Raw genomic sequence first — 23,692 nt, forward strand, 5'->3', positions numbered from 1 at the left:
CCCAGCCTCCCACTTGACCGCGGTTCACAGCACCCCATACACAGCCTGGAGGTGCTGCTGCTGCTGTCGGGCATGGTCCATGGTTTCTGTATGTGTAAGGACCTGCAGATGCTGGTTTAAACCGAAGATAGACACAAAAAGCTGGAGTAACTCCGCGGGACAGGCAGCATCTCTGGAGAGAAGGAATGGGTGACGTTTCGGGTCACAGAGATGCTGCTGAGTTACTCCAGCTTTTGTGTCTATGAATGGTTTCTGTACTGTCCCGGTGTACCAGGTACAGTGAGATACACTATCTGCAGACAGCTCAGACCGACTCTCCCCGTACATACACAATCCCCAGTGAGTTCAGACAGTCCATTGGAAGAGGTGCCATGTTGCTGCCGTTTCCCAGTCCCAGCCACAAATTCCCATTGCAGCCGTCACCTCCAATCCGGTGGTCCTGCGATCCGATGTCCCTCCACACCTGGCCCCCTCTACCCCCCCGGGGACACTGCACAATGGCACCTAGTTCATTGGCACTGATGGTAACATCTCCGGTTCTTCTTACCGGGCCCTTAGTGCAGTGCCCCCTGTGTTGGGACGTCCTGATGATGAGGGAAAGGATGCGTGTATTTTTGTTTCCTCGTTTGTTCCGCGTGCTGTGTGCGCCAATCGCCACGTGTCATGTGCTGCAGTGTGTGGCGTTTGCCGCTGCGGGGTTTGACGAGCTGTGTGCCGCCGGCAGGAAGGACCGGGTGACAGTGCAGGAGCGGGAGGCAGAGACTGTGAAGCAGAAGGAGCTGGAACAGGAGGCTAAGCGGCTGAGTGAGGAGCAACGCAAATACACACTGAAGGTGAGACACACACACACACACAGCGGTGGTGCAGGGGACAATGGGGAGTGGGAGGTGGTGGTGGTGCGGGGGGGAGTGGGCATTAGGGGGAGGGGGAGGTGGTGGGTGGGGGGGAGAGTGGGCATTAGGGGAGAGTGGGGAGTGGTGGTGCGGGGGGGAGTGGGCATTAGGGGAGTGGGAGGTGGTGGTGCGGGGGGGAGTGGGCATTAGGGGAGTGGGCGGGGGGGGAGTGGGAGTGGTGGTGGTGCGGGGGAGTGGGAGTGGTGGTGCAGGGGGGAGTAGGCATTAGGGGAGTGGGAGGTGGTGGTGCGGGGGGGAGTGGGCATAGGGGGGGAGTGGGAGTGGTGGTGCGGGGGGAGTGGGCATTAGGGGAGTGGGAGTGGTGGGTGCGGGGGAGTGGGAGTGGTGGTGCAGGGGGGAGTAGGCATTAGGGGAGTGGGCGGGGAGGAGTGGGAGTGGTGGTGCGGGGGAGTGGGAGTGGTGGTGCAGGGGGGAGTAGGCATTAGGGGAGTGGGCGGGGAGGAGTGGGAGTGGTGGTGCGGGGGGAGTGGGAGTGGTGGTGGTGCTGTGGAGCGGTGCATTTACCGGGCCGGTGGCCGCTGGCATTGTACAGATCGTGGAGGAGGAGGCTCGGCGGGAGGTTGAGGAGTCGCGGAGAACGCTGTCCGCCCTCGATGCCCTCAACACCGACGATGAGAACGACGAGGAGGAGTACGAGTCGTGGAAAGTGCGGGAACTGAAACGCATCAAACGGGACCGCGAGGAGCGGGAGTCGTGAGTACCGTCCCCGTCCCCCTCCCCGTATAAGGGACTCTCTCCCCCTCTAACTGGCACGGTAACATACCTATCTGAGGTAGAGTCGCTGCCTACAGGTGCTGTCTGAACAGAGATTGTACGCTCTTCCCCCTAACCATGTGGATTTTCTCCGGAAGCTCCGGTTTCCTCCCACGCTCCAAATATGTACGGGTTTGTGGGTTAATTGGCTTCTGTAAATTGTCTCTAGTGTGGAGGATAGAACAAGTGTATCAGTGATCATTGGCTGGCACCGACTCGCTGGGCCGCAGGGTCTGTTTCCACCCTGTATCTCCAAACTACTCAAATCAGTGTAGGAAGAGTATTATAAGGAGAAAGGTTTGGAGGGAATGGAATAAATACAGGCAGGTGGGGTGAGGCTAATAAGCCAACTTGTTACGTATGGGCAAGATGGGTTGAAGGGCCTGTGTGAGTGCTGTGTAGCTCTGTGTGGTGTGGGGCTCTGGACTGTGGTATGTTGTGGGTGAGGGGTATTTTCCCACTGAGTTCTCTGCCTCTGTGTGTGTGTGTGTGTGTGTGTGTGTGGTGTGCGTGTGTGGGGCTCTGGACTGGTATGGTGTGGGTGAAGGGTGTTTTCTCACTGAGTTCTCTGCCTGTGTGTGTGTGTGTGTGTGTGTGTGTGTGTGTGTGGTGTGCGTGTGGGGCTCTGGACTGTGGTATGTTGTGGGTGAGGGGTATTTTCTCACTGAGTTCTCTGCCTGTGTGTGTGTGTGTGTGTGTGTGTGTGTGTGTGTGTGTGTGTGTGTGTGTGTGTGTGTGTGTGTGTGTGTGTGTGTGTGTGTGTGTGTGTGTGTGTGTGTGTGTGTGTGTGTGTGTGTGGGGCTCTGGACTGTGGTATGGTGTGGGTGAAGAGTGTTTTCTCACTGAGTTCTCTGCCTGTGTGTGTGTGTGGTGTGTGTGTGTGTGTGTGTGTGTGTGTGTGTGTGTGTGTGTGTGTGTGTGGGGGGCTCTGGACTGTGGTATGGTGTGGATGAAGAGTGTTTTCTCACTGAGTTCTCTGCCTGTGTACAGCATGGAGAAGGAGAAGGCGGAGATCGACAGGATGCACAACCTGACGGAGGAGGAGAGGCGGGCTGAGCTTCGAGCCAACAGCAAGGCCATCACCAACAAGGCCAGCAAAGGGAAGTACAAGTTCCTGCAGAAGTACTATCACAGAGGAGCCTTCTTCATGGTGAGTTCAATGAATGAATATGTTCATTGGCCAAGTATGTTCACATACAAGGAATTTGCCTTGGTGCTCCGCTCGCAAGTAACAACACGTCATACGGTGACAATTAAAAATGACACATTATAAAATAATAAAACATGGAGGCAACCAACTACATTTTGAGCTTCCCACGAGTTTGTGTGCACCAGTCAGTGTTCACTTAAGATAGACAAGCTGGAGTAACACAGCGGGACAGGCAGCATCTCTAGAGAGAAGGAATGGGTGACGTTTCGGGTTGAGCTCCTTCTTCAGACTGAGAAGGCTTTCGACCAGAAACGTCACCTCCTCTCCAGAGATGCTGCCTGACCCGCTGTGTTACTCCAGCACTTTGTTCTTTTTGCTGTCAACCAGCATCTTCAGTTCCTTGTGTCTACATGGTCACTGCCCAGGTGTTGGTTATAGTTCATGGTGTGGTGCACCGGGATATAGTGACAAGCTTCTATCTGCCTGCTCTACAGTCAGTGTTGTCCTGCCCTCCACCACCCAATGGAGGGGCGGATATGTTGAACACACAGTTTGTCCACGAATGTTGATCGATGTGTGTGGGTTTGGTGAACTGAGTCTTGGCACATCTGCCGTTCCGCAGGATGAAGAGGAGGATCTGTACAAACGGGATTTCAGCTCGCCCACACTGGAGGACCATTTCAACAAGACCATCTTACCCAAGGTTATGCAGGTAAGACATGCCTGGATGGCCAGCAGCCTTGTGTTCCCGTGCAATGTGTGTGCGCGCGTGTGTGGGGGGGATAATTGCTGTCTGCGGAATGAATGCATCATATAAAGGCTGGGAGAGCCACGGGCGATTACAGAGAACATTGAACGCTCTACATGCGGGTGAAGCATTTTTTAATTTTATTTTCCCTACTGAACAAGGCCTTCATTCAGTAATTGCAATTTATGGGGGGCAATACCGAGCGGGTTCTGGTGAGAAAGTTGTTCATCCACTGCATCTTTCAAGGGCCACAAACTATTTCTGCGCTGAGATTCTTTGAGCCGTGTTTATCTGCTGAATTTTGTTTCTTTTCCACCCAACCCGCAAATAAAATTAGGTGAAGAACTTTGGGCGGTCGGGGCGGACCAAGTACACTCACCTGGTGGACCAAGACACTACCTCGTTTGATTCAGCCTGGGCCCAGGAATCTGCCCAGAACAGCAAGTTCTTCAAACAACGAGCAGCCGGCGTGCGAGATGTCTTCGAGAGGCCCTCAGCCAAGAAGAGGAAGACCACGTAACTGGGCGTGGGATGGGCCGTGGCCACGTGGTAGATGCGCCCGACCTCCATCACTGGCACTGGGCTGCCCCGTCTATCACAGCTATGGAGACTCTAGCACGAACATCTATCCAGTGATGTTTATACGTAACTTAAATCTTCCTCTTTAAAGTAAATTTATTTTCTAAAGTTTGTAACTCTGTGATCATGTGTTATTTTCCTTTTCTGCTACATTGATAGGATAAAATTGGCATTTTAACCAATTGTAACTGTTGTTTCGTTATACAAAGTTTCAATGGGAGTTCGGTCTCGGTTCTGTGATGTGGAGGAAGGAACTGCAGATTCTGGTTTACACCAAAGAGACACAAAACGCTGGAGTAACTCAGCGGGACAGGCAGCATCTCTGGAGAGAAGGATTGGGTGACGTTTCGGGTCGAGACCCTTCTTCAGACTGAAGGAGAGAGTGTATGTTGCTGTCTGTGCAGAGTTTGCACGTTCTCCCTGTGACCGCCAGGTGCTCTGACTTCCTCCCACATCCCAAAGACGTGTGTGCGGGGTTGTAGGTTAATTGGCACTCGTGGGTGAGAAAGTGGGAGAAATTCGAACCAGTGTGAATGGGACGATAGAGGGCTGGCATAGACTTGGTGGGCCGAAGGGCCTGTTTCCATGCTTTATCTCACTACAAAGTCTTAACCTCAAAGGAGTTGTATCCATATCAAACACAAAACAAATTCCTACATTAAAATGTCAGTTAGATTTTATTTCAATAGCATAAAAAAAGATAGACTACATTTAAAAAGTTGAAAATATCTAAAAATAATTATCCTGGAGGTATTTTGCTTTATTCAAATAATAAAGTATTCTCCCAGCACACAGCCTGCTCTGATCCACTACCTCCATGCCTGCAACCTAAACAAAGCTGCTTTAATCCCACCATCCTCTTAAGTTTCTCTATTTGTTCCTGGATTTCACCGCCCGAGTCTTCCGTCTTCCAGATTCTGTAGAGTGAGAGACAAGGAGAGTAACGTGGGCATCTGGCACCTGAAGCATTATCTCCACCCTCCATCGAGACAGGTAGGGGGGTACAGATACAGAGATACTGTGCATAAACAGGCCATTCAGCCTGCTGAGTACATGCCTACCAGCGATCCCCGCATACTAACACTATTCTACACACTCTAGGGACAAATCTGGACGTCTGGAGTGTGGGAGGAAACAAGCAGCACCCGGGGAAAACCCACACAGGTCACAGGGAGAACGTACAAACTCCATACAGACAGCACCCGTAGTCGGGATGGAACCCAGGTCTCTGGCGCTGTGAGGCAGCAACTCTACCGCTGGGCCACCATGCCACTCACTCTGTAGTAGTAGTGGTGGAGTGGAATCTAAGCAAGAATCCAACCATTTATGAGGCTATGGCAGTGAAACAGGCCGCAACACAATTCTCTTCCTCCCACTTCGTCAGCTTAACCCCCTGTCCCACTTTCCCCGAGTTACTCACGAATTCTCCCGAGTTTTCCCCTTGATTCAAACTCGGAGAATTACGGTAATAGCCAGCCGTAGGTACTCGGGGCTATTTTTTAAAAATTCTTGGACATTTGTCAACATGCTGAAAAAATGTCCCGACTTACCTGATGCCCCGAGTACCTACGGCTGGCATTACGAGCCGCTACGAAATATCTTAAGGACTCCTATGGACTCGCTACGGACATTCTCCGAGTTTGAATCAAGGAGAAAACTACGGGAGAATTTGTGAGTAAGTCGGGAAAGTGGAACAGGGCCTTTAGTGTCCCAAGTTGAGTTTATTTTCATATATTTACCAGAGCTACAATGACAAGCATGTTTGCTACGGACTCAGACTTATGCAGCAAAATAGCAAGACTTTGCAACAGAACACAATTAGGATAAAAGTCCAAGTGTATACGATCATGAGGGGGTGTTAAGCAGGCTAGGACTTTATTTCCTTGGAGCGCAGGAGGATGAGGGGTGATCTTATAGAGATGCATGAGGGGAATGATTTTATATGATCAGCCATGATCCTATTGAATGTTGGTGCTGGCCCGAGGGGCCGAATGGCCTACTCCCGCACCCATGTTTCTAATAGTTTTGTACCAATGACAATAAACTTGACTTGACCTGATGATGCGGTTACAGCATGAGTTACCTGCAGGATTCTCCGGCATAGACAATGACTTTGCCCCTGGTTTCCTCCTATTGCGCTCCGATCTTCTCCTGGTTTCCTGGGCTTGCTCCGGCCTCTCGTCCTCCTGCTCCCCAGCCGCTGCCTCAGTGTTCTGGGCATTCCTCTGAGGACCATCCTCTGGCACAGCATGAGACCTTTGCTGCTCCACTTTCCCCTTCCTCTTCTTGGCTGCGAGACCCTGTAGACAAGAGGAATAGCTGCAGCTCGACACAAAGTGCTGGGCTAGTCAATGGCCAAGGTCCGAACTGAACCTGGGTCTCTGGCATTGTGGGGTGGCTAATCCCCAGGATGGCGGGACTGTCATATGTTGAACATTGGGCTTGTATACACTGGAATTTAGAAGGATGAGAGGGGATCTTATTGAAACATATAAGATTATAAAGGGATTGGACATACTAGAGGCAGGGAACATTCTCAAGCACATCCCCAAAGGTTCTACCACTCAGCTATTCAATTTCCCTCCTGGAATGAATAAAGTTCTATCATTTCCCCTCATGATTTTATGCACCTCTATGGGCTCACCTCTCAGCCTTAAGGGGCTGTCCCACTTGGGCAACCTAATTGGTGAGTTTGGAAGAGTTTGAAATAATGACATGTTGAAGACCAGCTTCAACTAGCTACGACTAACTTCGGGAAAATTGGACACCGAATAGTGGAGAGTGCAACTCTACCGCTGCACCACCGTGCCCCACAGGTTGATAAATGTCTGTCAGAAACATAGAAAAATAGGTGCACGAGGAGGCCATTCGGCCCTTCGAGCCAGCACCTCCATTCAATATGATCATGGCTGATCATGTAAAATCAGTTCCCCGTTCCTGCTTTCTCCCCATATGCCTTGATTCCGTTAGCCCTAAGAGCTAAATCTAACTCTCTCTTGAAAACATCCAGTGAATCGGCCTCCACTGCCTTCTGTGGGAGAGAATCCCACAGATTCACAAGTCTCTGGGTGAAACAGTTTTTCCTCATCTCAGTCCTAAATGGCCGACCCTTTATTCTTACTACAGGAAGCCTCACCACAGGCAATAACAATATCAGGACTTGCTGGCAACTAGGGTTTCAGGCAGGGGTTATGCAGGGTGGATGATTCAGGTTGAAAACAGTTTCATTTCCAGGGAGATTCCAACATTTCGCTTCCTTTTACATTTTCTGCGTCTACAGATTGACTTTTCACTCACCTCGGTTGCCACCGAGGGCTTTTTATCCTCCTCCAATTTTGTTTTCCTCTGAGACTTGGCTTTGGTCGTTCTGGATCCTTTGCAGGGAGAGAAACATTGATTTGTGGAATAAAGATGCAGCGGTGGGAAGTCAGGATGCAGCTCTGTAGGAGTTGGGCCCGGCTGTGTTTGGAGTATTGTGTGCAGATCTGGTCGCCCCCATTACAGGAAGGATGTGGAGGCTTGGGTGAGGAGGTTTACCAGAATGATGCCAGGATTAGAGTGTTGCAGCAACAGGGAGAGGTTGGATTGCATTCTTTGGAATGTTGGAGACTGAGAGATTTGACAGATGTATGTAAAATGATGAGAGGCAAAGTTCATAGGTTTATATGTTACTTGACCAAGTGGGACCCGTTGGGTGTCGTCCCATCAACTCGCAGTTGCGGGGGGGGGGGGGGGGTCACATACACATTAACCTCCCCCCCCCCCCTTGATATTATATTAATATAATTCATTTGTTCCTTTTTCCCCCATCCCCCGCCCTATCCACTCACGCATAGCCCCCAACTGCGCAGATAATCATGGCTAGAGAGGGAGGTGGGTAGTTATAGGAGAAGAATTAGGCAATTCGGCCCATCAAGTCTACTCTGCCATTCGGTCATGTCTTTCTCCCTCAACCCGATTCTCCTGCCTTCTCCCCGTAACCCCTGACACCCGTAGCAGGGTAGAAAGTGGGAACCCTGTTTGCAGCGTGGAGAGGGCATGGAGTGGGGGGGGGGGGGGGTGTCTGGAACACGTTGGTGGGGCCGGTGGTGGAGGCAGGTGGGAAAGCGGCGTTTAGGAAGCGTTTAGATTGGGACGCGGAGATGCAGGGAATAGAGGGATATGGATCAGGGAGATGAGGACCGGTTAATTAGGCATCAGGTACGCCACAGACATTGTGGGCCGAACGGCCTGTTCCTGCGCTGTTCTATACTAGATTCTGCGTTCTATGTACCACAGGACCCAAAACTACCTTCCCAATCTGTAGATGAATAAGTGAAGCCTCAGTGGTCAGGTTCGAAAACCTGAGATGTGGTTTTTAAATAATAATGGTCATATTAAATAATCAGTAAATGATGATATAAATGAAATTGATAAATAATATATTGATTATATAAACAATGATTAAATAATTGTAATTCTTTAGTGCGGGTGTCAGGGGTTATGGGGAGAAGGCAGGAGAATGGGGCTAGGAGGGAGAGATAGATGGGCCATGATTGAACGGCGGAGCAGACTTGATGGGCCGAATGGCTTAATTCTATCACATCACTTATGACACTTACGATATTAAATAATCGTTAAGTAATGATGGTGGAAAATAGATCAAACACTTATAGCGGCAAAAATGCTGGAGAAACTCAGCGGGTGCAGCAGCATCTATGGAGCAAAGGAAATAGGCAACGTTTCGGGTCGAAACCCTAGGCAACGTTTCGGGTCGAAACCCTGAAGGAAATAGGCAACGTTTCGGGTCGAAACCCTGAAGGAAATAGGCAACGTTTCGGGTCGAAACCCTGAAGGAAATAGGCAACGTTTCGGGTCGAAACCCTGAAGGAAATAGGCAACGTTTCGGGTCGAAACCCTGAAGGAAATAGGCAACGTTTCGGGTCAAAACCCTGAAGGAAATAGGCAACATTTCGGGCCGAAACCCTTCCGGGTTTCGGCCCGAAATGTTGCCTATTTCCTTCGCTCCATAGATGCTGCTGCACCCGCTGAGTTTCTCCAGCATTTCTGTCTACCTTCGATTTTACAGCATCTGCAGTTCCTTCTTAAACACTTATAGCGGGGAATCGCAGGAGTCCAGCCAAAAACTCAGCGGACACAAGTTGTGTGCTTCAGACATGTTTTAATCGGTCAGATACAGCTCCCTACTCCTCAAATGGACACGGGCGTTGCCTGACCTTAAGTACCTCTAAGGGTCAATCCGGTGACCTGCACCTCCCACACCGACACACCTAACCCCTCCCTCCAGAGACGAGGGTTCACTCTGCCGTAGCCCAACACCAGGTGCCGCCACACACTACACTAAAATATTAAAATTAAACTCACCTTTTGGTGCCATCGGTCCTGGGCTCCCCTGGAATGGAAGCACAGAGGCTGCTATGAAACACACTGGTACAAATGTATGTTGAACTTGTGGCTGAAGTTTACAGGAGTGACAACAGACTCCAAGCAACATATCATTGAAGAGTCAAATAGATACATATATTATAGAAACATATACAATTCTCAAGGGATTAGGCTGGCTTGATGCAGGAAACATGTTCCCCATGTTGGGGGAGTCCAGAACCAGGGGGTCACGGTTTAGGAATAAGGGGTCGGCCATTTAGGACTGAGACGAGGAAAAACCTTTTCACCCAGAGAGTTATGAATCTGTGTGGAATTCTCTGCCACAGAAGGCAGTGGAGGCCGATTCACTGGATGTTTTCAAGAGAGAGTTAGATTTAGCTCTTAGGGCTAATGGAATCAAGGGATGTGGGGAAAAAGTAGGAACGGGGTACTGATTTTGGATGATCAGCTGTGATCATATTAAATGGCGGTGCTGGCTCGAAGGGCCGAATGGCCTACTCCTGCACCTATTTTCTATGTTTCTTATTCGATACAGAAACAGGCTGTTCAGCCCCTGAAGGCCATTCTGATCATCAACCACCCATTTACACTAATCCTACATTAATCCCATATTTTACTTTTTTTTCCAACATTTTCCACATTTTTCCACATCCCCAAAGGTTCTACCACTCAGATGTTTAATTTCCCACCTAGAATAAATAACGTTGTATCGTGTCGTATTCCCCTCTTGATTTTCTGCACCTCTATCCGCTCATCTCTCAGCCTTATGTGTGGGAGGAAACTTCTTGGAGAAAACCCACATAGGTCACGGGGAGATCATACAAACTCCGTACAGACAGCACCCGTAGACTGGCAAAATGGATAATCAGGTCCGCTGTGTCGGGAGGAGCTGCAGATGCTGGTTTACACCGAGGATAGACACAAAATGCTGGAGTAACTCAGCGGGACAGACAGCTGTCGGTGAATTGAGGAGCAGAGGACATAGGTTAATGGTGAAGGGGAATGTGAGGGGTAACCTTTTAATATAGTAATGGTGATATGGAACAAGCTGCCAGAGGAGGTATCCCAACATTGAACAGTTCTCTGGAGAGAAGGAATAGGTGACGTTTCGGGTCGAGACCCTTCTTCAGTCTGAAACAAAACGTCATCTATTCCTTATCTCCAGAGAGGCTGTCTAACCCGCTGAGTTACTCCAGCTTTTTGTTTCCATAAATAGGTGAGGCTGTGGAACCAAGGATGGTGGAAAGCCAGGTGGAGGGCCTGTACTCCAGGTGGTGGGGCACAGTTCCGCCTGAGAGACGCAGAGAGTTTCTCCGATTTACCTGGAACCAGATGGTCCTGCCGTTGGCGTCACGGAGGGTCTGCATTCCCGACACATCATAGCAACGGAGCCACGCAGCAAAGGCAGAGGATCCGTCAGTACGGTCAGAGTTGTAGCCCTTGCCCCCTGAGTCATAGAGAGGGAGAGAGAGTCATCCAGCGCGGAAACAGGCCCTTCAGCCCAACTTGCCCACACCAGCCAACACGTCCCAGATACACAAGTCCCACCTGCCTGCGCTTGGTCCATATCCCTACAAACCTGTCCTATCCATGTACCTGTTTAACTGTTAAATGTTGTGATAGTCCCAACCCCAACTACCTCCTCTGGCAGCTTGTTCCATACACCCACCACCTTTTCGTCTCCTCTCGCAAGCTCACACCCTCTAGTCTTGGCAACATCATCGTAGATTTTCTCTGTACCCATTCCAGCTTGACAACATCTTTCCTATAAAAGGTGGGGTTTTTTTAGAGATACAGCGCGGAAACAGGCCCTTCGGCCCACCGAGTCCGCACCGACCACCGATCCCCGCACATTAACACTATCCTACACACACTAGGGACAATTTACACATACACCAAGCCAATTAACCGACAAACCTGTACGTCTTTGGAGTGTGGGAGGAAACCGAAGATCTCGGAGAAAACCCACGCAGGTCACAGGGAGAACGTGCAAACTCCGTACAGACAGCACCCGTAGTTGGGATTGAACCCTGGTCTCTGGTGCTGCAAGCGCTGTAAGGCAGTGACTCTACCGCTGCGCCACCATGACTGGTTGTGGTTGGGGTAAGATGGATTACACTGTTCTATCAGCGCAGGTTGAATTGAAAACAACAGCATGGAAACAGATCCTTTTGCCCACCTTGACTCTCCCATCAGTGTGAATCACACCAGTGCTGTTTGCTTGCGTAAGATTGACTTACCCAAATTAATGACCTCCATTGGCAGCAGGTGGCACAGCTCAAGAATATCAGGGTTCTCCAACTTCACCTTTACCTTCTTGCTCAGGGTCAACTCAGCTGTCTTGAGAAAATAGAGGTGAACAAGCAGTTGGTTGCTGCTCGCTGCCAGTGGCCCCGACTCCACTTACTAGAAGCTGAACGTATCAACCCTTACATCCAGTTCCATTTCCAGGCTCCTCTCCCCCCCACCTCACCTCACCCTGCTCCCGGCCATTCTCACACCCGTGGAGTGGCCAATACTTATCTCCTCATCTACTTCCATTTCCACATCCGTTCCTCTACAGGGGTTCATCCAAGTAACACCGCAACACTGCCACCTTCCTAGACGTTACCACGGTGTTGCTTGGACGGTTGAACTGAAGCCTCCCTCCTGAACCAGGAGGTCCCAACCCCAACACCTTTCCCACACTCCATATGATTTAATGAACTAGACTGATGTCCACCAGATGCCAAGGTGGAAACTGAGATGACCCTGGGTCTGGACAGGCAAGGAACTGCAGGTGCTGGAATCCTGAGCAAAATGCAAAGTGTTGGAGGAACTCTGCAGGTCGGGCAGCACCTGTGGAGAACATGGATTGCTGATGTTTTGGGTTTAGGATCTATTGCAGCCTCTATAGAGTGGCCATGTTTTGAGGAGAGTTCGAAATGGAGCAGTAAAATGGAGACACAATGAACTGCAGATGCCTTTTGTTTTAGATGGTTCTGCTAAGAGCAGGCATAGTCTCAATGGGTCATGGGGTGGTACAGCACGGGAACAGGCCCTGGAGCATAACGTGTTCATGTTCACCAAGATGCCCCATCTAAGCTCGTGCCAAGTGTATTAGGCTAGATCCAGGCTAGATGCAGGAAGATTGTTCCCGGTGTTGGGGAAGTCCAGAACTAGGGGTCACACAGTTTAAGGATAAGAGGGAAATCTTTTAGGACCGAGATGAGAAAATCATTTTTCACACAGAGAGTGGTGAATCTGTGGAATTCTCTGCCACAGAAGGTAGTTGAGGCCACACAGTTCATTGGCTATATTTAAGAGGGAGTTAGATGTGGCTAAAGGGATCAGGGGGTATGGAGAGAAGTCAGGTACGGGATACTGAGTTGGATGATCAGCCATGATCATATTGAATGGCAGTGCAGGCTCGAAGGGCTGAATGGCCTCTACTCCTGCACTTATTTTCTATGTTTCTATTATAAATGTTATAATACATGCCTCAACTACCCTCTCTGGCAACTCGTTCCATACACCCACTGCCCTTTGAATAGGAAAGGTTGTCCATCAGGTTCCCATGAAATCTTTCCCCCTCACCTTCAAGTTCAAGTTCAAGTGAGTTTATTGTCATGTGTCCCTGATAGGACAATGAAATTCTTGCTTTGCTTCAGCACACAGAACATAGTAAACATTTACTACTTAAATCTGTGCCTGACCTCGGGTGCTGTCTATGTGGAGTTTGCACTTCTCTCTGTGACCGTGTGGGATTCCACTGGGTGCCCTGGTCTCCTCTCACATCCAATGGACGTGCGGGTTTGTAGGTTAATTGGCTTTGGTAAATTGTCTCTAGTGTGCAGGGAGTGGATGAGAAAGTGGAATAGCAGGGTGATCGATGGTTAGGGTGGACGTGGTGGGCCGAAGGGCCTGTTTCCGTGCTGTATCTTTCTTTCAATCAATTCAAGCAATCAAGTTTTGGGGAGTGTAGATAGTTAAATAGATCGAGGCGCAGCTGTTAATATATGGATGGTTTATCTATATGTGTAACACAAAGACAGTATCAAGGAAGTGGGTGATCGATGGACAGTGTGGACTCGGTGGGCCGAAAGGCCTGTTTCCATGCTGTACCTCTAAACTAAGTTTCCCTGTCTAGGAGGCATGGTCACAGAAAATAAAATAGTGGAATGGTGAGTGTTCCAACAACTTAATGGTTGTGGATGAAAGATCCTTCCATAGATTGAAGGTGTTGTACATCACAACATTGCGCAGAGCTGTTGCCTTTCTCTCTTTGTGCCTCTCTGGTGAAAATTCACAAGTTCACAGGTTCTAGGAGAAGAATTAGGCCATTCGGCCCAATGAGTCCACACCGCCATTCTATCCCATTTTCCTGCCTTCTCCCCATGACCCTCGACACCCGTTCTCTGTGTGCATACATGACACAGTGTGTTACCTTGCCTCTGAAGCACCCTGGGAGTTGTCCTTACCGGCTCCTTGTGGAGTGACGCTTCCAATACAGTCCTCGCTCTCTCAAATGGAGGAACCTTCAACCTGAAGATCAAAGGAGATTCAAAGATAGACACAAAAAACTGGAGCAACTCCTTCTGCAGTTGTACAGAGCCCTAGTGAGACCACACCTGGAGTATTGTGTGCAGTTTTGGTCCCCTAATTTGAGAAAGGACATTCTTGCTATTGAGGGAGTGCAGCGTAGGTTTACAAGGTTAATTCCCGGGATGGCGGGACTGTCATATGCTGAGAGAATGGAGCAGCTGGGCTTGTACACTCTGGAGCTTAGAAGGATGAGAGGGATTCTCAATGAAACATATAATCATTGTTAAGGGCTTGGACATGCTAGAGGCAGGAAACATGTTCCCGATGTTGGGGGAGTCCAGAACCAGGGGCCACACACAGTTTAAGAAGAAGGAGTAGGCCATTTAGAACAAGACGAGGAAACACTTTTTCTCACAGAGAGTGGTGAGTCTGTGGAATTCTCTGCCTCAGAGGGCGGTGGAGGCCGGTTCTCTGGATACTTTCAAGAGAGAGCTAGCAAAGGCTCTTAAAAATAGTGGAGTCAGGGGATATGGGGAGAAGGCAGGAACGGGATACTGGTTGGGGATGATGAGCCATGATCACATTGAATGGCGGTGCTGGCTCGAAGGGCCGAATGGCCTACTCCTGCACCTATTGTCTATTGTCTACGGGTTCTGTCTGTACGGAGTTTGCACGTTCTCCCCGTGACCCGCTTGGGTTTTCTCCGAGATCTTTGGTTTCCTTCCACACTCCAAAGACGTGCAGGTTTGTAGGTTAATTGGATTGGTAAATGTAAAAATTGTCCCTGGTGTGTGTGGGGTAGTGTTAATGTGCGGGGTCCGTTGGTCGGTGCAGACCCGGTGGGCTGATGGGCCTGTTTCATCACTGTATCTCTAACCTAACCTAAACGAAACAATAGTGGCATTTCAGAGGCTTTCAGACGACCACACAGATGTGCAGGGAATAGATGGATCTGGGTCGTGTTCAGGCAGATGAGAACAGCCTAACGGCATCATGTTCAACATAAACATTGTGGGCCGAAGAGCCTGTTCCTGTGCTGTACTGTTCTATTTGTAGGAAAGAACTGCAGATGCTGGTTTAAATTGATGGTAGGCACAAAATGCTGGAGTAACTCAGCGGGACAGGCAGCATCTCTGGAGAGTTTCAGGTCGAGACAGAAGGGTCTCCCATTCCTTCTCTCCAGAGATGCTGCCGGTCCCGCTGAGTTACTCCAGCATTTTATCTGTGTCTACCTGCACTGTTCTATGTTCTGCGTAAATGGGAAACACGGCTCACCTGTGGAGAATCTCGGCACGCAGGTAATTCCCAATTCCGTTGAAGTATCTTTGATTTAGGAGCACCTCGCAGATGGGTTTGTTGAAGGCATTGTCAGACAGGTGAGACAGCACGTTCTGCCTGCGTGGGGTTGGCAAGAGAGACCACGTTAAGCTATGGGTTTGATCACTGGCCATGCCACGTACAGCAAGCTGCACAGGTAAAGCAACTTCATGTGTAGGAAGGAACTGCAGACGCTGGTTTACATTGAAGATGGACACAAAATGCTGGAGTAACTCAGCGGGCTAGGCAGCATCTCTGGGGAAGGAATAGGTGATGTTTCGGGACGAGACCCTTCTTCAGACGGAGAGTCAGGGGGAGAGGGAAACGAGAGATATAGACGGTGATTAGGGGTTGGACAGGCTAGATGCAGGAAGATTGTTCCCAATGTTGGGGAAGTCCAGGACAAGGGCTCACAGCTTAAGGATAAGGGGGAAATCCTTTAAAACCGAGATGAGAAAAACTTTTTTCACACAGAGAGTGGTGAATCTCTGGAACTCTCTGCCACAGAGGGTAGTTGAGGCCACAGTTCATTGGCTATATTTAAGAGGGAGTTAACCCTAACCCTAACCCTAATGCCACTTTCATTTCACTGCACATCTCGTATGTGTATGTGACAAATAAACTTGACTTGACTTGACTTGATGTGGCCCTTGTGGCTAAGGGGGATCAGGGGGTATGGAGAGAAGGCAGGTACGGGATACTGAGTTGGATGATCAGCCATGATCATATTGAATGGCGGTGCAGGCTCGAAGGGCCGAATGGCCTACTCCTGCACCTAATTTCTATGTTTCTATGTAGAGAGATCTAAAACAAATTAACGAAAGATTTGCAAAACAGTAACAATGATGAAGGAAGCTGGCCACAGTTAGCCGTGAGCTAGGTGAAAATGAGTTACAGACAAAGAAACTCACCAAGGGGACTGAACGGGTACGATGACTTGGGTGGGGGAGAGGTGGAGAGAGACGGTGATTTGAAGTTAAAGAAGTCGATGTTCATAGCGCTGGGGTGTAAGCTGACCACGTGTAATATGAGTTGTTGTTCCTCCAATTTGCATTGGACCTGACTCTGACAAACAGGGTTTGACTAGTTGGGTTTGGCTGTTGGCGTGGGCAAGATGGGTGGGTGTCGTTACCCTGTGTGATTCTACGATTCGACGACGTTATACCTGAACATCTCGTACTCCAGCAACACGCAGGGTCCACGGTCTGGCTGCCAGCTCCCGTTCACTGCCCAGCTGCCGAACCTCCTGGGATCCACGAAGCACAGGACCTGCCTGGGGCAGCCACTGGTGAGGAACCTGAGGTGGGCGTGTTTGGGGATCTCCTCCACTGCCGCCAGTTGGAACGAGCCCGACATGCCGAAACGGAAGGTGATGTCCAGTGGGCCGGGCGACCCAGCCTCACCATCCGTGGCCGAGGGAGATCCATCCTCCTGTTTGACCGGTGTCAGGGTCAGCTTGACCTCCTTCCCGCGGGACTGCGCAGAGATGATGTAAGCATCACACTGGAAGGGAACCTCCATGTTCTTGCTCACAGCTGACTTCTCCACACTCCCCGAGAACACCAGGCCACAGCATACCCTGTTGACAAAGCTGCTGGCCATGTGAAGCTCTGGGCCTTCAGGCATCCCGCACAGCAACCTACAGCAGGGATAAGACAACATGTATCCTGAGAGGCACTTGTATGTCATGTTGTTACTTGTGGGCGGAGCACCAAGTCAAATTCCTTGTATGTGAATACTCGGCCAATAAACTTACTTACTTAAAGTAAACACCTGGTATTGTTGGTTCACTCTTGTGGAGCTCGCTGGATCTACGTCCCACACCCAGAATGAAGGGGGTCCCAGCGGGGGGTGGGGGTGGGGCAGAAACGTGATGACTTGCCTACAGCCAAGGTGAGATCTGCGCTGTGATTCCACCAGCTTCTATGCATAGCTTCGCACTATACCTCAGTGCATGTGACGATAACACATCATTGATCTCTTTCAACTTACCGAGGCCCCTTTGCTATTTTAATATTAATATTTGCTGGGAAATATCTGCCCTGTAGCAGCAGAAGTGAAAGTGAGTCCTATATGTGATATATTTCACCAGGTTAATTCCCGGGATGGCGGGACTGTCATATGCTGAGAGAATGGAGTGGTTGGTCTTGTATACACTGGAATTTAGAAGGATGAAAGGGTATCTTATTGAAACAAGTTCAAGTGAGTTTATTGTCATGTGTCCCTGATAGGACAATGAAATTCTTGCTTTGCTTCAGCACATAGAACATAGTAGGCATTTACTACATATAAGATTATTAAGGGTTTGGACACTCTAGAGGCTGGAAACATGCTCCTGATGTTGGGAGAGTCCAGAACCAGGGGCCACAGTTTAAGAATAAGGGGTAAGCCATTTAGAACAGAGATGAGGAAAAACTTTTTCACCCAGAGAGTTGTGAATCTGTGGAATTCTCTGCCTCAGAAGGCAATGGAAGCCAATTCTCTGGAGGCTTTCAAGAGAGAGTTAGATGGAGTTCTTAAAGATAGCGAAGTCAGGGGATATGGGGAGAATGCAGGAACGGGGTACTGAGTGTGGATGATCAGCCATGATCACAGTGAATGGCGGTGCTGGCTCGAAGGGCTGAATGGCCTCCTCCTGCACCTATTGTCGATAGTGATGTAACATTTACAGACCCGAGAGACCAGAAAAAGGATGAGCAACCTACCCACGCTCTCCAGAGTACTGCGCTGGAGTAACTCAGTGGGTCAGGCAGCATCTGTGGACTTACAGCAGGATAGGCTTGAGGCTTTCATTAACAATCTGGGTGCGACTGTAGGAGGGATGTATATGGTGGGGTCATGTCGGACATGTCTCGGGGATAGAGAGCTGGGAGGGTGGCCTTAGGCAACTGAATGAGTATGTGGAGTTGGTGAGCTCGGCGGGGCAATAGCAGACTCTCTCCAGAGATGCTGCCTGTCCCGCTGAGTTACTCCAGCTTTTTCTTTTGGTCTACAGACACTAGTATCGTATGTTCATGTTGATTTGTCCACATTTAAAGCACCAAGCCCCCCCCAGCCCAGCATCGCACATATAACAAACCGGACAGCAGAAAGCTTTAAACCCTAAATGAGATACCTTTCCAAAATAAGTTCCTGGAGTTTGCAAAGTTCAGTCTTAATGCACTAAAGGTGGGATTAGCTGCAGGCGTGTGCACACGAGCCCGGCCGCGCAGTTAAATGGAGCAAGTTTGCATTTAAACAAGACTCAGAGCAAAGTGCAGACGCTCATGGAAATGATCAGTGCAATCACAATAAACACCAGGTCGGCTAAACTGCAATGCAGTCTTTAGTTTGAGCGAACCGCAGCTAAATCCGGCGTCTCTTCCTTCCCCTCTGCTCAAAGTGAGGTTTCACTTCCTCAGTAATGCAGCCTGGGACTTGGAGTCTATGTGCAACTAACGTCGGTGTTAAAGGAAGGAACTGCAGATGCTTTGAACCGAAGATAAGACACAAAATGCTGGAGTAACTCAGCGGGACAGGCAGCATCTCTGGTGAGTAGGAATGGGGTCTGGACCCTGAAACGTCACCCATTCCATTCCTTCCTAACCCAGTGTTGACACAAGAAACCTTCCCAATAAAACAAAACTCAGCTTTGGTGACAAATTCAAAAGTTTATTTTCACAATTGAAGTTCACAAACCGTCATTAATTCGCTTAATCAATTAATTTACAAGAATTCTGGTTTGGCCACAATAACAACTTTTCTGCATTTGAGCTGAAAACCAAAAGAGAAAATCAGTACAATAGCATAAACTTGGCGGTAAATTGCAATACTCAAAAGATCTTCAACTGTGACATTAACGGCATGTAATGGCAGATGTTGCATTAGTCTAGCTTAGTTCAGTTATATTTTCACAGCAAGGCTAAAGATTAATGCATTAGACACACACAAGTCCCTGCAAAGTGCTTGGTTAAGATATAGTCAAGTTTTAATCCACCAAACTTGCAAACATACTTTGGCATTGTTGGCCGAATGCTTAAATGGAATGCACAGGATCCCCTGGGGTTCACCACCCCAGCAACCTTATAAAAGCATCAGGACATTCACTCTCTTTGTTTCCAATCTCCTGTCCATCCTGCCTGGGACAAAGTTGCACCTCAGGGGTTGTTAGTTCAGGGCATTCATCAGCGCTTGGGCTTGCTTGAGTTCTGAGGAGAAGAGAGAAACAGGAGCGGGTATCAGCCATTGGTTGCATCTCTTCCAGAAACAACATGCAGAGGTTTGAAAGCTCACACCATCACCAGACTGAGGGACAGCTTCTTCCCCTCTGTCACTAGGCTTCTGAACGGTCCCTCCATAAGCTCAGCCACTGTCCGATTCACCGCTACCCCAGTGCAGACATTGGACTTGTGTGTCTCTGTAACTGGTGCTCTACAATGCTGAGAACTATAGTCTGCATTCTGTATCTTCCCCATTTGCTCCACCTATTGTACACGAGTTTAACTTGATTGTATTTATGTGTGGTATTATCCGATCCGACTGTTTAGCATGATGAACAAAGCTTGCCTCTCAGTATGGGGAGAAGGCAGGCTATGGGTTATTGACAGGAGACGATCAGCCATGATCACAATGAATGGCGGTGCTGGCTCAAAGTGCCGAATGGCCTCCTCCTGCACCTATTGTCTATGTTTCTATGTTTACATGCGGTAATAATAATCAACCACGGACTAAACTTAAATTAAACCAACTGGAAACATCCTCTCTATCTAGGCCTTTCATTATTTGGTTATAGGAAGTGTGGAAGAAGGCTGTGGATATTTTTACAGCAGAGATAGATAGATTCTTGATTAGTATGGGTGTCAGGGGTTATGGGGAGAAGGCAGGAGAATGGGGTTGGGAGGGAGAGATAGATCAGCCATGATTGAATGGCAGAGTAGACTTGATGGGCCGAATGGCCTATTTCTGCTCCTATCACTTATGACCTTATGAAGTTAGAGACTGCTAATTAGGCCACAAAGGACTTGAGGATATGAATTTTAAAAACTAAAGTTAAATGACAGGAGAGATCCAATGTCCCGACTGAAGCAGAAGTTACAAGTAGATTCAGTTGTTCGAGACGCAGGTTGAACATGTCACTAGATGCTGTTACATGAAGCAGACAGCGTGCCCCAGGTGTAAGTAGTGAAGCCCCTGCCACTGTTGCTGTGTTAACCCACCTGTGAGTAAGACTCTGAACTTGAGGGCTGACACCAAAGCCACGGTGGGTTCCAGGGCCCCCGTGTCCACATTCCGGACATTAATCTTCAGATGGACAACTGGCTCGTTGACCTCCTTCAGTTCACTGGAACTCAGTGTGTAATCCACCCTCCACGACACTGAGCCCAGCCTGTTTACTGTACGGAAAGACAGGGAAACATAGACAATAGGGGCAGGAGTAGGCCATTCGGCCCTTCGAGACAGCACTGCCATGCAATATTAGTACCCCATCCCTGCTTTCTCCCCATATCCCTCGAGTCCCTTGGGACTGAGTGAAGCCAATACGGCAGCAGCTTAATTTGAGAAACAAAGTGAAAGGAAGGACTTGCCCTCTCCCAATTTTAGACGGCAATCACAAAGCATCAGGGTGGCATGGTGGCGCAACGGCAGAGTCGCTGCCTTACGGAGACCCTGGTTCGATCCCGACTACGGGCGCTGTCTGAACGGAGTTTGCACGCTCTCCCCGTGACCTGCGTGGGTTTTCTCCAAGATCTTCGGTTTCCTCCCACACTCCAAAGACGTGCAGGTATGTAGGTTTAATTGGCTTGGTATAAATGTAAAAAATGTCCCTAGTGGGTGTAGGGTAGTGTTAGTGTGCGGGGATCGCTGGTCGGCACGGAGCTGGTGGGCCGAAGGGCCTGTTTCCACGCTGTTTCCCTAAACTAAACTAATAACCACGCCGCAGCGAGACTCCTGACGGGCACCCGATAAAGGGACCACATCACCCCGATCCTGGCCTCGCTCCACTGGCTCCCTGTGCGGTTCCGAATACATTTCAAGATCCTCCTCTATGTTTTACAAAGCCCTTAATGGGCTTGCCCCCACCTACATCAAAAGCTGCTCACTCACCACACCAGGTCCCTCAGATCAGCCGACTTGGGGTTACTGAACATCCCGCGGTCTAGGCATAAGCTCAGGGGCGATCGACTGAGCCTTTACGGTTGCAGCTCCTAGACTGTGGAACAGCAGCATCCCTCTTCCCATCAGAACTGCCCCCTCCATTGACTCTTAATTTAGAATCTAGAATTTAGAAGATTGAGGGGGGATCTTATAGAAACTTACAACATTCTTAAGGGGTTGGACAGGCTAGATGCAGGAAGATTGTTCCCGATGTTGGGGATGTCCAGAACAAGGGGTCACACAGTTTAAGGATAAGGGGGAAATCTTTTAGGACTGAGATGAGGAAAACCTTTTTCACACAGAGAGTGGTGAATCTGTGGAATTCTCTGCCGCAGAAGGTAGTTGAGGCCAGTTCATTGGCTATATTTAAGAGGGAGTTAGATGTGGCCCTGGTGGCTAAAGGGATCAGGGGGTATGGAGAGAAGGCAGGAACAGGATACTGAGTTGGATGATCAGCCACGATCATATTGAATGGCGGTGCAGGCTCGAAGGGCCGAATGGCCTACTCCTGCACCTATTTTCTATGTTAAGTCGAGACTTAAAACTTATCTTTACTCTCAAGCCTTTCTTGACGTCCTCTGAGCGGGGGCTATATGTATGTATTTATGTAAGTGCTAAATCTATGAACCAATGTTGTATAATGTTAGTACCTCCACCAATGTAAAGCACTTTGGCCAACGAGAATTGTTTTTTAAATGTGCTATAGAAATAAAAGTGACTGGACTTAACAAACTTTATCATAAAATGCCACTTACTCCGCAGACTACTCTCCTTTAGTTTGTCCTGAAGGGCAGTCTGTTTGTCTTCGTAAGATTTACAAAGAGCAGCGGCGTGTTCTGAAACAGTAAATGGAAAGTTTAGTTAAGGAGACTTTTTTGTCCCAGTTTTGAAGATATTATAAAAAGCCAAGTGGCAAGTTCTGCGACTATTCAAACCAAAGTCGTCTACTAACCAGAACACTGGCAATAAGTGTTTACTTTTAATCTGGCCATGTTACCACACAGTTAAAAATGACTTAAACTGTGGCTGCGTATGTCAGTGGGATTAGAACAGTGGCAGCCACAAATCAAAGGTGGACAAAAGTGCTGGAGAAACTCAGCGGGTGAGGCAGCATCTATGGAGTGAAGGAATAGGTGACGTTTCGGGCCGAGACCCGGAAGGGTCTCGACCCGAAACGTCACCTATTCCTTCACTCCATAGATGCATCCTGGTCTCGACCTGAAACGTCACCTATTCCTTCACTCCATAGATGCTTCCTGGTCTCGACCCGAAACGTCACCTATTCCTTCACTCCATAGATGCTTCCTGGTCTCGACACGAAACGCCACCTATTCCTTCACTCCATAGATGCTGCCTCACCCGCTGAGTTCCTCCAGCATTTTTGCCCACCTTCGATTTTTCCAGCACCTGCAGTTCCTTCTTAAACAGCTGGAAATCAAAATGGATCTCTTAGAAATCCGTAACAACGGGCAAATGACAATATGTGGAGGAAGGAACTGCAGATGCTGGTTTACACCGAAGATAAACACAAAATGCCGGAGTACCTTGTAAAGGAACAAGTAGGCAGTTTCCATAGCTTCAGGTCTAATGCAGACTTGGGGAAAAAAAGAAAGCTTCTGAGTTTCTTAAAAATCGAGCGGTGTCACAGGTGGGAGATCCCGTACCTTTGGGCAAACCAAGCTGTTGCAGTTCGCTGGACAACGACTCTCCATTAACTCCGTACTTGGCTGCGCTTGCCATAATAAAGTTGAGCACGGCAACTGTGGCTTTCACATCGCTGGGCTCTGCAATACAACACGTTAAACTGCAATTAACTTTGAGAGATCGGCGCCAAATGTCCTTTGCAAAGATTATTTTCGCTAACAAAACAAACTGGGTGGGAATCCAAAAATAACAAGTAAAAATAATCAGTGTTTTACTCTCTACAGCAAGTACATCACATGCTGTAATTCAATTCAATTCAATTCAATTCAATTCAATTCAACTTTAATGTCATCGCACAAATAGAAGTATCAGTACAACGAAATGCAGTTTTGCGTCAGTCAGTAGTAGTTGTACATAAAGAAAAACAAAAAAAATAGAAAGAGAGAAGATACAGAATAATCAGGAAATACAGAATGATTAAACAAAGGGGACGGAGGGACCAGAGAACTGTAATTGTATAGCACGGGAACAGGCCCTTCAGCC

General features: G+C 48.8%; 3 protein-coding genes across 7 annotated transcripts in view; 1 reads left to right on the forward strand and 2 right to left on the reverse strand.

The window, feature by feature from the left end:
- Positions 1–4,327, forward strand: part of mfap1 (microfibril associated protein 1) — an 8,891-nt gene extending 4,564 nt beyond the window's left edge. Inside the window, exons 5-9 of the mRNA XM_055662885.1 lie at positions 725–833; positions 1,447–1,607; positions 2,658–2,817; positions 3,440–3,529; positions 3,903–4,327. Of these exons, the coding sequence (XP_055518860.1) occupies positions 725–833; positions 1,447–1,607; positions 2,658–2,817; positions 3,440–3,529; positions 3,903–4,085 (703 nt within the window). The 3' untranslated portion in view covers positions 4,086–4,327. The remainder of the gene's footprint in view (positions 1–724; positions 834–1,446; positions 1,608–2,657; positions 2,818–3,439; positions 3,530–3,902) is intronic.
- Positions 4,328–4,801: 474 nt separating this feature from the next.
- neil1 (nei-like DNA glycosylase 1) lies at positions 4,802–18,773 on the reverse strand. 3 transcript variants are annotated; one of them, XM_055662886.1, is made up of 10 exons: positions 18,486–18,772; positions 16,536–17,009; positions 15,329–15,448; positions 13,990–14,053; positions 11,770–11,869; positions 10,852–10,976; positions 9,509–9,536; positions 7,442–7,518; positions 6,228–6,444; positions 4,802–5,061 (listed from the first exon to the last, which is right to left on the reverse strand). In XM_055662886.1, exons 2-10 carry the CDS (start codon positions 16,994–16,996, stop codon positions 5,015–5,017), a joined length of 1,239 nt encoding a protein of 412 aa, XP_055518861.1. In that variant the 5' UTR covers positions 16,997–17,009; positions 18,486–18,772; the 3' UTR covers positions 4,802–5,014. The 3 variants fall into 3 exon arrangements, 2 of the variants coding, with proteins under 2 accessions (XP_055518861.1, XP_055518862.1); XM_055662887.1 differs by lacking the exon at positions 9,509–9,536 and having other exon boundaries at positions 18,486–18,773; XR_008726262.1 differs by lacking the exon at positions 7,442–7,518 and having other exon boundaries at positions 4,926–5,061; positions 18,486–18,773.
- Positions 18,774–19,000: 227 nt separating this feature from the next.
- The window catches only part of commd4 (COMM domain containing 4), a 126,333-nt gene continuing 121,641 nt past the window's right edge, over positions 19,001–23,692 (reverse strand). For 2 of the 3 annotated variants that reach the window (XM_055662891.1, XM_055662889.1), the window contains exons 6-9: positions 23,170–23,289; positions 22,261–22,341; positions 20,566–20,742; positions 19,001–19,557 (exon numbers count right to left, since the gene is read on the reverse strand). In XM_055662891.1, coding sequence (XP_055518866.1) covers positions 19,517–19,557; positions 20,566–20,742; positions 22,261–22,341; positions 23,170–23,289 — 419 coding nt within the window. In that variant the 3' untranslated portion in view covers positions 19,001–19,516. The remainder of the gene's footprint in view (positions 19,558–20,565; positions 20,743–22,260; positions 22,342–23,169; positions 23,290–23,692) is intronic. The other variant, XM_055662892.1, reaches the window with a different exon arrangement.

Source organism: Leucoraja erinacea, chromosome 36, assembly GCF_028641065.1.
Source record: "Leucoraja erinacea ecotype New England chromosome 36, Leri_hhj_1, whole genome shotgun sequence".
Taxonomy (NCBI): Eukaryota; Metazoa; Chordata; class Chondrichthyes; order Rajiformes; family Rajidae; genus Leucoraja; species Leucoraja erinaceus.